Raw genomic sequence first — 12064 nt, 5'->3', positions numbered from 1 at the left:
GAAACACAACTTGTATCAACGCGCGCTTGTTTGGGTTAGTGACCTTGAGTGCGATCTTTTCGACGTCCGATCTCATGTGTCTTAGACAAACTCCCGCGACACATGCTGAACGAAAGGGCTAGGGCCTAATCAGCGTTGGTTGCTTTGCTTGCGCTTTTCTGTTGGTCCGTAGCTCGCGGGCGATAAAAGTTGCGGTTTGGTGCGGATCAACGAAACTTTTTGCGATGGCTGCACCTTGAAGGGAAGGGAATCATATCGTTAATGAAAACGAGGACATGGTTGGCACATGCAACTCTCGAATGGGGGTTCCGTATTCGATTTGCAATGTCCTGGACATCGCTGTGCGCGCCCGTGAAATCGACGATCGGTACCGCTCAGCACGTGAAATTTCGGGTCGCGATCGACATGGTTTTTGTGTAATGCGATACCTCGAGGTGGCCTGAAACGTAGTCGGCGAATTTCGCGATGGCACATTGTTGTTTGCTTTTTTCACCCCGTGTTCATTTCGTTGGCAATGCGGGTCTTTGGCGGTTAATTTTTGAACATCGGAGATTTAAGTGGTTGTAAGCGCCCAAACGCATAGGTCGATTATCGGACAAGCGAGGCACATGCTCAACACGTTTTGGCGCCAGTGAAGCAGCCTTGGATGAAGAAGGTATTGTTTTGGTATAGTTGCCGGTACCGCTTATAGTGCGGATTATTCGCGAATCTCCGGCGACTTACGTTATAAGCGGTTATTTGCACCACTAGCAGAACTATTCAGAGCCCATTCATAGAACTGTCATCATGCGATGGTACCAAAACAAGTTCCTTGCATAGAGTAGCAATGTAAACATGTTACTTTCGGGATCTAATCATGAAAGCTTGGTCAAAACGTAGGGTGTTTGACATACTAGGCTTGCTGAAAAATGATTAGCCATGTTTTTGGCTGTGGCCAATAGGCCAGAAATCAAACTTTTAGTTACATACTTAGAGGCAAGTTCCTTCATAGTTAATAATCTGAGGCTTGCAACTTGTGGACATTTAATGTCTGTGCAGCTGCTAAATTACTTAATCTTTGACAGAGAATTCACCTTGCTTTAAGTTTAAAAGCTCTAGTGGACACTAATCAAGATACTATCATGCAAAAGCCCTTAAGCTTTAAAATTTTTAGAAATTGCATGCCATGTACATTCATCCTACAATACTACAGTTACCATATTTACTCTAATCAAGGCCAATCCCCAAAATTTCAAAAATGAAAAAAAAAAAATAACTTCTCAAATGCAAGCCGAATGAAAAAAGAGGTGCTGAACTGCAAAAACAGCATACCAGTTTGGGTTTGACATTTTTTTTCCAGCCATCTGAATAACGTTTTCTTCGAAAAGCCTGATGTAGCGGCACACAATAACAGGTATTTAACAAAAAGTATTAACAAACAGTGCTATGTATGCAAACATAGCTGGCCAGAATGACAAGATGCTATATTCAAACAAAATGGCAGATGCCGACACACCAGCTGGAATTATGTCCTCCGAGATGAGGTGGGGAGTGCTACATCTCACACGGCATGATGAATACAGTGCCTTGAATCGGGAGGCTACATCAAATGACATACCTGAAACTAAGCTGAACCCAACTTTTGTGCATTACTTTTAGGGTAAAAGTATTAGCCTAGATTGGAGAAATAATATGGTAAAACTACACCAGGCCACCCGGTGTTCACATAAGGTCACCTGTTCTTAGTCCTTTGGTGCTTTGGCTAGGAGACATTTCTTGTAGAGAACAAGGCATCTTCAGGAAAGTTCAAAGTACACACTTGAGGCAAAGCTGTGTTATGCACATAGAGTGGTCATGCATTTCAGACACAACATGTGCATACCTTGACAGGATGAGGGTCCACACCGTACGTGTCGAGGAGACAGGCCTTGCGTAAGAAGTTGGCCTCCGACACGGCTGGTACTTGGCCCCTGACCAAGAAAAAAAGGACCAATGATAGAGTACATTTCCTGGTGCAACTGATGTAACTTCGCATGCCAGAAGCATGCTTTTGATCAGGGCAATGTGTTGGTATGAGTGTTGGTTAAGTGTTTTTTTAGGCGCTACTGCTGAAGGTGCAGTGTAATGCACATGTCAGCTTTTAAGACCACAGGAAGTGGCAATAAAAACAAGACACTATTAATGAAGGTGACATTGACAAAGTTAAGCAGTGCAACCCTGCTGATCAACAAAAAAAAAAAGGAGTTTAATACATGCATTGACATAAGCCTTAAAGAAGAAGAAAAAAAAATTATCATAAAAGCAGGTGTAACAGAAATGCATATCCATTGTGTTGTAATGATCACTCGAAAGTTTGCCATTATTGAAGTGGCCTTTTGAAGCCTTTTGCAATTCTAAGGAAGTGAACCTCAGTGATCTCATCCATCGTAATATCGCACTTTGCACCAGGCTTTACCACTACCCGCAAATTTTGAGGACTTTGTTAAGACTTGCTAGATCGGGAAAACGTTCAATGATCAGAAGCAGACCTGAGCTGCTGCTGGTGAATCTCGGCAATCTTCTCCTCCAGACGAGGAGTCTGTTTCAAAAGAAGCTTGAACTCCGAGACATAATTGTCTCCATGCTCCTCACTGTCATAATCTCCAAGTTCAGCTGTAGGAGAGAGAAGGCAAGAAAACAAAGGTAAAAACCATATGAAGCAGGGTTTCGAATTTAGTAGAACACAATACGAATAGTAAACTTGGCGTCAAAAACATGATCACGCAGGAACACAAGGAACACATAGACACGATGCGTTGCTCGCGTCATGTGCCAAGTAGCCCAACAGTGAGTACTACTAGTAGAACAGTTTTTCCTTTCAAGTATGCTTACCCTCATCACAGTTCCACCACTGTGGCAGTGGTTATAACTGAAGCGGATACTTCACTGACCACATAATTTCAACACCACACGTATGATCATGGACGTAAGTCACACTGCACACTTTTAAACTCTTGCGGTCCGTTGTCGGCCCCCTCCTGACAATGCAACACGTCCGCAGCAGTCCGTGGTGAGGCTCTGCTTGCCAAGTTCTTTCGTGGTTACTTCGATTGCGCGTTCTCTCATTGTATTATGCACCATCTCTGAATGAGTAAGTAAACTTTTTACTTGAGCTTTGATTTCTTTAGTTTCGGGCCAGAATGGACAGAAGGTGGGTAAAGATTTTGGACCGCAAAGAGTTAACAAGACAAGCACAAAGAAAACACAATCACATGCACAACATCATTCACAAACATTGCGATTCTATTGTGCTCAGTGATAAAAAATGTTTCATAGCTAATAACCAGGACAGACTGTAAAGAAGTGTAAAATTTTTACATGTTTCGTTGTTTCTTATGCTTAGTGGACACACATGCAAACACACTTCGCCTTCTGAAGGTTAATGAAAAAAATCACAGCATATCCACGGAGTGAATGATGATGAGTGGGCGAAGCTGCGGAGGTTCATCAGTAAACCGTGAATCCTCCGTGAATTCTGCCCAGTACATCATCACCGACATGAGATCGGGCGCATTTATACTAAAGGTTCGATGAGAGTTATGACGACTTGCAGCTCGCTTTAATTTGACATGTACGCTGTGAATTTTCATTGTTTAGAAAAGCATTGCTTTAGAAAAATCTGGCGTCTTTCGTTAAGCAGCTGGCGTCTTTTCGTTTTGCTTTAGAAACATCTGGCGTTCTTTCGTTCTGCTTTTAGAAAACATCTAGCGTCTTTCGTTGGTTTATTTCATCAATCAACGGCGTTTTGAACAAAATTTTTATTGTTTAATCACGCACAGGAGAAATCTCACCAGGCACTACCTTGGAGGTAAACAATGGCTGCTAATGGGAATGAGAGACAGAAGAAGTCGGCTTTTAGCTAACACTTACACTTCTACTTCTACTAACGTTTCCTACTGGAACATGCCAATGGCTGCTAATGGGGAATGAGAGACAGAAGAATTCGGCTTTTAGTTAACGCGCACGCTGCGAATTTTTATTGTTCAACAACGCACAGGAAAAATCTCCCACCGGCACCACCTTGGAGGTCAAGCGTAAGACTGTTACGGACTACGACTACTACTACTACTACTACTACTACTACTACTACTACTACTACTGCTACGACGACGACGACGACTACGAGGGACGAACGGGTGCCGCCTTAAGGAGCTTCGCCCCTAAAACTAGTTTGAAGATAGCCTTGTGTGTGTGTGCGTGCATGCGTGTGGGTGTGTGGGTGTGCGTGCATGCATGTGTGTGTCTGTGTTATTGTGCTTTCTTGGAGTGTCATGTTAGCAGAATTACACAGAATAAATTTTCCATCAATTATCAACAATGAACTAGCCTAGATGCAACTGTCCATGAGTCAATGCACACACAAATGTCATTAGAGAAACCACGTGAACATCTTCAAACCTTTAACAAAACTTCTAGTGTCCTTAAACTCGCAGAAAGCATAATTTCATGATGCTTGCAAGAGAAAAAAACAACACTTTTGTCAAATTTTCCTTAGGGGAACTGTTATCCGAAGCATTTTATGCAGTGAGGCAGTTATAATATTACACACGTGTTATTTTACAGTGTGTAATATGTGCTTTGCTTGTCCATTCACAAAGCCCAAACCAGCCGAGCAGTTCCTTTTAAGCACCAAAAATCCTTTTGGACTCCTATTTCTGTCTTATTATATCAACTACAATATCAGCTGGCTATGGTGGCCCTATAATTCACACAACTGCCCTTCAGTCTTTTAACACAGTTGCAAGTGATAAATATTTATGTCAAGAAGCTAAAAAAGTTGCAGATGTGAGGGTGGGTTGCTGCTGATGCATTGTTCTATATGAAAATCAAATGGTACATACATTGAATGATCAATGCGGCAAGCAAAGCAGAGTCATTTGGAGGGCAATAGAGGCGTCCATGAAGCAGATCTCTTCTCAGCTGAAGAAAAATCTGGTACCTGATCATGAAAGAAACAAAGGAGAAATAAAAATATTTGTGATACAGTGCAAATATACACGGAATGCAGCCTTGTCACATATGTTTCTGGCCATATGTGGCCCATTACAACTTATTAAATAGCGAACCAAAGGCACTTTGAGTGTTTCTATCTACGCATCTACCTATCTATCTAGCTGCCTATGTCTGGGTCGCCTGCCTCCTTAACTTGGTGTAGACCAAAATTGGCATGGGAGGGTAAGAGGGTTTGACGAATATGACTGTCCAGTCATGACATGAATAATGTGAAAATCTTTACGCGTATGTCGTCAAACTCTTTCCTCCAGACACGTGTGGCACATACCTGCCACGGGCCGCGGCATGCGGGCATGTGCCACAGGTGATTGACAGTTTACATCTACCCAGGAATGGTGCGAACAGACATAGGAGATTTAAATGTGCGATAAGAAAAACCGACGCTGGCAGCGTTGACCCGACGAATGCAAAGATTAAAAATCAGGACCCAGCAGGAATCGAAATCGGGCATTCTACGTCGCAGTCAGGTATTCTATCATAGAGCCACGCCAGGTCATAAAACTCTTTTGGAAAAAGACCCTATGCAGGTACAACCTCGGTGCAACGTCAATTGTGGGTGCAGTGCTGGCTATCTAATTTTATAGCAAAGCAATAAGCACTACATATGCATTCCTATCATACAGGCATCATTTCAGGTTAACGTCAGTTATGACGCCAGTTTTGGCTCCGCTTTTATAGCAATCTAATAGACATTGCATTTGCATTCCTATGATTCAGCAAGCTACATTCAAGCATTGCTCGACCCCGGAGGAATACGCTAAGGAAAGTTACGTGTGATATTTGCATGACTGCACCATAAAGTGTACTTTGTTTTGATAATACTAAAGTCTGTGCTCTAACGTGAGGGCTGACGTTACGTCGCACCATAAGTTACCGTTTAAACGTCAGTGTAGTCGACATGCCCAGCAAGCCCACAATGTGCACACAACTACTACACTTACAAAAATACGTCAATTCACCTTGTAACACTTGGCTCAAAGCCAAAAAATGCAGCATAAACAATTACTCGGAGAATGCTCTGCATGAAACCGATTTCCGCAAGGTGTGGGATCTGCCGAATTTTTGGTTAAAATTCTTCCTTGAAAAGTCAAAGAAGATTCAGTAATATCTTCTGAGCTGCCAAATGTTACCATGCCCTTGAGACTGTATTATACACCTAGTTTACATTTCATCCAAAATACTAAACAATCTAGATCATTCTGAAAAGAATGCTTTTCCCCAGATCTGATAAGTGACGTGTACAGCTATTCACAGCTTTTATTAAAATTATATGAGAAAGCCAGTCACTGCCTTCAAGATGGCATATTACTGTCTTCTATTTACACCCCCAACCACAACCCTAAAACACTTGCACTTTCTTTGACACAACCGCCCAAGCAAACTCTTGTACCGGGCACCAAATATAAAGAAACTAATATGAAGTTTGCTTATCAATCGTGCAACAGGTGTTTTTTCCTTCCACCAAATGCAGGAATATTGAAGGTGGAGGGAATGAACGAACAAATAACTGCAGGATGGCAGACATTACGCCATCAGCAAGGTAATGTCTGCAGAAGACAAGGCACAACTTCATTCATGGTCCGAATACGTTATTATTTATATAATGTAAACAGGAAAGCAAAATGCATGGAAAGCTGGAAGTTGGCTGCAATCATGGTACAGCATGCTCACTTTTTAGGAAACAACAGAAAAGGAACTCTTAATATTGAGAAATCATTACATAAGAGCAGCGCAGGGATATGAGGAAAACAAAATGAAGCATGAAGATGTACTGAGTTGCACAGGGGCATAGCAAGGGGGTAGTTGGGGTGTTCAAACCTCTTCCCCCCCCCCCCCCCCCCGAAAGTTTTTCATTTTTCTCGCGTATATATACACGCACACATACAAACACATGCACAAACATACATAAAGTATGGTTAAACCCCATCCTAAAAAAAATTTCTGGCTAGGCCCCTGGCATTGCATGCATCTTCTGCAGGCCTCATATTTGTTCTATTCTGTGCTACTTCTACTGACAAGCCTAAGTCGAAATACTAATCACGCAGAAGATCAACAAACACTATTTCACAATAATGTCGCTTTGCTTTATTTCCTTATGGAAATCTTAAGGGGTTGTTACATAAGGAATGGATATACATATGTAGCAACAATGGTAGCCACATGTTAACTGTGCAGCAGGTAATAATGTGTTATACGTAGAAGGAATAATGTCACAATATTTGCATATGCTACCAACATAGGCGTACAAGCATATGTTGGTAGCTTGATTCATGAATTTTAGGATTTGGTTCTTCCACACATAATATGTACAGTGTCGTCCACTCTTAGGGTGAACACGGATCAGCATGGCCGCGCTCTGCGCATCGAAACAAAACGGCGCAGACGCTTGGGAACGTGCTCCTCTTGCTGTACTACAGGGAAGCGATCACGGGCGTGCCAGCACCGGCGTTGGCTGGATGCACTGGCGCTCCGCAGAGCGCGGCCACGCTGAGCCGTGTTCACCCTGAGAGTGGACGGCACTGTACATGCAGTCAGCTTTAGAAAGTATACCATGGCTGGATAGAGAAAAAGTTGTGAGGTGCGAAAACCACTATATGACTACGAGTCACAGCATAATGGTCAACTCTGGATCAATATTTATGACCAGGGATCCTTTAACAAGAACGTAAATTTAAATGCAGGTTCTTTTTTTTTTTGCATTTTGCTGCCACCAAAATATGGTCACCGTGAACAGCATTGAACATGCGACCTCTACAGTGCATGCTATAGCGAATGGCTACCATGACAGGAAACATTGCTGGGAGAAATTTCTTTGCCCAATATATTTTAAAAAAAGCTTTCTGTGTACAGCACAGCTCTAAAGGCTAGGTACTGTATCGTCAGCTTCTTCAGAATATGAGATGCCACTTTATGCACAGCAGAATCCACATTGCAGAAAGGAAACAGCCTAGAGAATTTTACAATACTATTAAAACGTATACGAAGTGCATTAATGAAGGTGAAAAGTCATCTGAGTAGGTGTGAGCTCACCTCGTTATTTCTTCCTTGAGCCGGAAGGGGTCTTGAGGATAGAACTTGACACGGAAGCAGAAGACGATGGGATTCATACCTAATATGTAGATAAGCACGCAGGAAACAAGATATTGGAGTTAAAATTATTTTTTGTTTCCTTTATGATGACAGACAATGCTACTCCTCACAAAAGCCCATGGAGTAAATTTCGAAATGATCACCAGAAGAGCGGCTGCAAGAGAACCTGTCAAAGCCTTTATGTGCCCACATTAATGTTCGCTAGTTGAGTGAAATTTCTTAGGTGCAACTATCCTTGATATGCTTGTAGACATGTTCTCCTGAACCTTTTATGACACATTTGGCTTTAATATTTACTTTTTCTGTTATTATCAGCACATAATTTTTATTGTGTATGCAAGTTTTTTCCCCCAAACACTACCTTTTAGTTATAGCGATGCCAGCATTTTTGCAGTAATAATAATTCTTGGGGTTTTACGTGCCAAAACCATGATATGATTATGAGGCACACCGTAGTGGAGGGCTCCAAAAGTTTCAACCACCTGGAGTTCTTTAAAATGCACCTAAATCTAAGCGCACGGGCCTCTAGCATTTTGACTCCATCAAAATGCGACCACTACAGCCGGGATTGAACCAGTTTTTTATGGGTCAACAGTAAAGCACTGTAACCACTGTACTATCACAGAGGTCCATTTTTGCAAAGAAAGGAAAAATGAATAAGAATGTCTGATGCTTTGTTTTCTTGTTTGCATGCAATTTTTTATTTTCAGATGCTGCCTGCTAACTTGAGTTATATAGGCATTTGAAGGCAAAAAAAAAACAAAAAACAAATGCATAAACATATGCTTCAGGTGCAAACTATAATTTGCTGTTAACAGACGCGCCAAATTTACACAACTTTATTACGATGTGCTACACACTCCATCGCAAAAAAAAAAGGAGAGGCGGCGAAAAATGTTACTTCAACTTTTTGATGGTCCTTTAAATTAAACAATAAACATCTATTGATTCTTCATTGATCCAAGGCTATTTATATATTTGTTAAATTATGTTTACATATTATTTATTGTTAGTGCTTTTGCAAAAATGAGGCACCATTTTACACTTTGTCTTATTCTTCCTTCTTTTGGTAAGATTTCATAAAGTACGGCAATATGCCAAGTACGACGCATTACCGTGCATGTTTGAATGGGTGAAAAATTGTGTATAACGAAAACAGCAATAACACGCATAACAACAACATACATTAACAGTGTACTGCCGTATACAGTCATGACAACACTGAGCGCGATATTGTGAACCGGATGAAACAGCTTTAGCCAGTCAGTCTCCATATTAGTCTTGCATGCACATCCAGCAACAAAAATTTACGGAACGCGAGATTTGTTGAAAAGCTGAATTCCACCTCAGTGTGCGAACATGAGCTAGAATTAAGAGTTTCAGCATGTAGTAGCAGTTTTTGCAACCTATACATAGTAATCCATTCCAATTGCCATCAAATCCATAAAATTTTGCCACTGGTTGCATAATAGCGCACATGCCAGAAAATCCCACCAGGTTCATTGAGTCTTTACTGCTACTCTATCTGACATGTGGCTTACATAGCACTTCTGAGGCATGTGCAAAACTCACCTTTCACCTGCTTGATGACCGGCTTTGTAAGGTCCAGCCAGTGCTGTTAATTGTAGAAAGAAAAAAAAAAAGAGAAAAATTGTGTGGCGCGATTCATAACAAGCACTGAAACCTGCGTGAGTGGTTTAACAATACACACCCGCTGCTTGTGACTATCGACATATCTGAGGCCAAAGTAGTCCTTCTCCAAAAGGTTCAGGGCGTTGCACACATAGTCAAGTATGTATTGACCTTTGCAGAGATGCTGTAAGAAAAAGAAAACGATCGATGCATGATGAGAAACTTGTTTATGGTTGACGACGCGTACATGTTATGAGTAAAAAAGAATGGTGGCGACATATGTTTAGTGGTGCATCCTTTTTATATCGGTTCGAGACAGCAGTTTCTGATTCTGTAAGACGTAATACGGGAGAATGCGCATGCAGGAATACGTGTATTCTTTGAATTAACGGCGAGTGAAGCCGCGTTACGTGTGAACGTGCGAACCAAATTGGCTTCACAACGCCGGAGCGTGAGAGGGGGCAGGTGGTTTTACCGCAGGCGTGAGCATGCAGCCGCCGCGCGTGACAAATTATTCACGGTCATGAGCGCCTCTAAGTTGAGAATACCGGACAAAAACCTGACAGCAGCGCTTCTACAGCGGCTCCAGACGGTCGCTATCTTATCCTGAGCGCAGCGCGCAAACACAAGATAGCACCCAAACATTCATCGATCAAAACAACTGCAGTGAACCATCGAGTATCCCTGCAGAGAAAAAATGAAGACACAGAAATTAACGCGTCTAGACAGGAAATTTCAACTCAAGGCAACGGCGCGGTGCTGGATCGAACGGAGGAAAAACACTCGCGGAATGGCATTCCTCGTTACGCGAAACGAGAAGCCGTGAAAGGAAAACGCGAAACTAAATCACCAACAATGGCCACACACTTTCTGACAACACTTTTACTATCCTGCCGTTCAAGCTGTATACATTGCGGCAAAATGCCCACTCGCAAGGCTCCTTTCTACGCGCCTACAGCCCACGCGTACGTGGTGGGTTTGGTTCGTAGTCGTAAAAACTTTGCTCGCGAAACTGAACTTCTCGTCGCAGACTCTCACCTGAAAATCACACTGCAACACTTCGCTGTCGTCTAGCAGGCGTATGGTGCACTTGTACTCGGTATTGACGTCCTTCTTGCTTCCCAATTTGAACATTGTGGCTCGAGGGGAATGGCTTACGCCAGCCGAGGTTCCAACACAGGTGCTAGTTCCACAGCCTTCGGCACTTGACGCTGTCTCCAGGAGCCAAACAACCTGCCATCAACATTTCTATCCTCGCACCAGACGCCAACAGCCGAGCAGCGGGGAAAGAGTGTCGCATGGTGTCAACCTCCTCGCCACGCTAGCGATGAGCGTACCGCCGTAAACCGCGGTAGCAAACATCACGACGCCGAGCTTTTTAGGCGCAGCCTCCGAGCCCCGACGATGGACAACGACACGCACCGCTGAGCACTGGACAACGGACGAATACGGCCGCTACGCAGTCGAACAATGTCGGGGGTCAAGGAACTGCATCGACGAGCTAGAAACAGCTCATTGTAGCGATCGCTCCCGATGCTCACGAAACTTGCAACCTACAATCACAAGCAGCGACCTGGATGGTTGGTGGTGGCGCAGTTGGGCGCATTTAGTACGAGCGTTTGTCGTGCAATTGCGCTGGCTACCTACACTTTTTTCACATTATCTTGCGTTTCTTTAAAACAAAAAAATAGCATTATTACTGTACGAACAATAATATTTTGTAGCGGCTTAACCAGTATGTGATAATGTCTACAAATTTTTTAAAAGCTTGCGTAGCGCCACCTGGGAAAAAGCAGCTTAACTAAACTATGAAGCTAAGGCTTGAAGGTTTGAGGTGGTGCGTTCCGCTCTTTTGTAGTTTTCGCTGATGACGTCGGCGACGCGCTTGACGCGCTCCACGCGCGCGATCGTCACTGGTTGGTCGTTCCGTGCGTATTACAATGGCCATCGATTGGTGCAAGTTATTAATCTGTCTTGATTGCAGCCTACTCGGCTTCCTCATCACGTGCCGTACGAAAGGAGGCGGAAGTGGGAAGCGGTGTTGCTACAGCAGTAGCAGCTACTACGCGCGCTACGCAACAGAGCTGCACTGCGCTATCTAATTGCACACGCTAGACCCGCCGTGTGTGGTCCATCGATTTTTCTCCTCTTGTCAGCTGGTGCTGGGTTTCGTAGGCGACCATGAAAACATAATGGGAGCGTAAAGCTCGGCGCTTCTCCGTTCCGCGTTTACATTCCTTGGCCACAGTTTTATTCTTTCAATGCATTTAATTTGCTTTTTTTTCTTCTAAATTATTTTGATGAATGCTTG

General features: G+C 43.1%; 2 protein-coding genes across 4 annotated transcripts in view; both read right to left on the bottom strand.

Annotated features, from left to right (window-relative positions):
- The window catches only part of LOC119387031 (FERM domain-containing protein 5-like), a 12507-nt gene extending 1620 nt beyond the window's left edge, over positions 1-10887 (bottom strand). The window contains exons 1-7 of the mRNA XM_037654331.2: positions 10792-10887; positions 9833-9937; positions 9694-9736; positions 8062-8140; positions 4860-4957; positions 2508-2631; positions 1862-1949 (exon numbers count right to left, since the gene is read on the bottom strand). Coding sequence (XP_037510259.2) covers positions 1862-1949; positions 2508-2631; positions 4860-4957; positions 8062-8140; positions 9694-9736; positions 9833-9937; positions 10792-10887 — 633 coding nt within the window. The remainder of the gene's footprint in view (positions 1-1861; positions 1950-2507; positions 2632-4859; positions 4958-8061; positions 8141-9693; positions 9737-9832; positions 9938-10791) is intronic.
- Positions 1-11297, bottom strand: part of LOC119387033 (FERM domain-containing protein 5) — a 300038-nt gene extending 288741 nt beyond the window's left edge. For 2 of the 3 annotated variants that reach the window (XM_049413344.1, XM_049413343.1), the window contains exon 1: positions 11063-11297. The gene's annotated coding sequence lies outside the window, so the exon portion shown is untranslated. The remainder of the gene's footprint in view (positions 1-11062) is intronic. The other variant, XM_049413345.1, reaches the window with a different exon arrangement.
- Between the last annotated feature and the right edge of the window lie 767 nt (positions 11298-12064).

This window comes from Rhipicephalus sanguineus, chromosome 3 (genome assembly GCF_013339695.2).
Source record: "Rhipicephalus sanguineus isolate Rsan-2018 chromosome 3, BIME_Rsan_1.4, whole genome shotgun sequence".
Lineage (NCBI taxonomy): Eukaryota > Metazoa > Arthropoda > Arachnida > Ixodida > Ixodidae > Rhipicephalus > Rhipicephalus sanguineus.
Note: the sequence above shows the minus strand (reverse complement) of the source record. Positions and strands in the feature narration are given on the sequence as shown.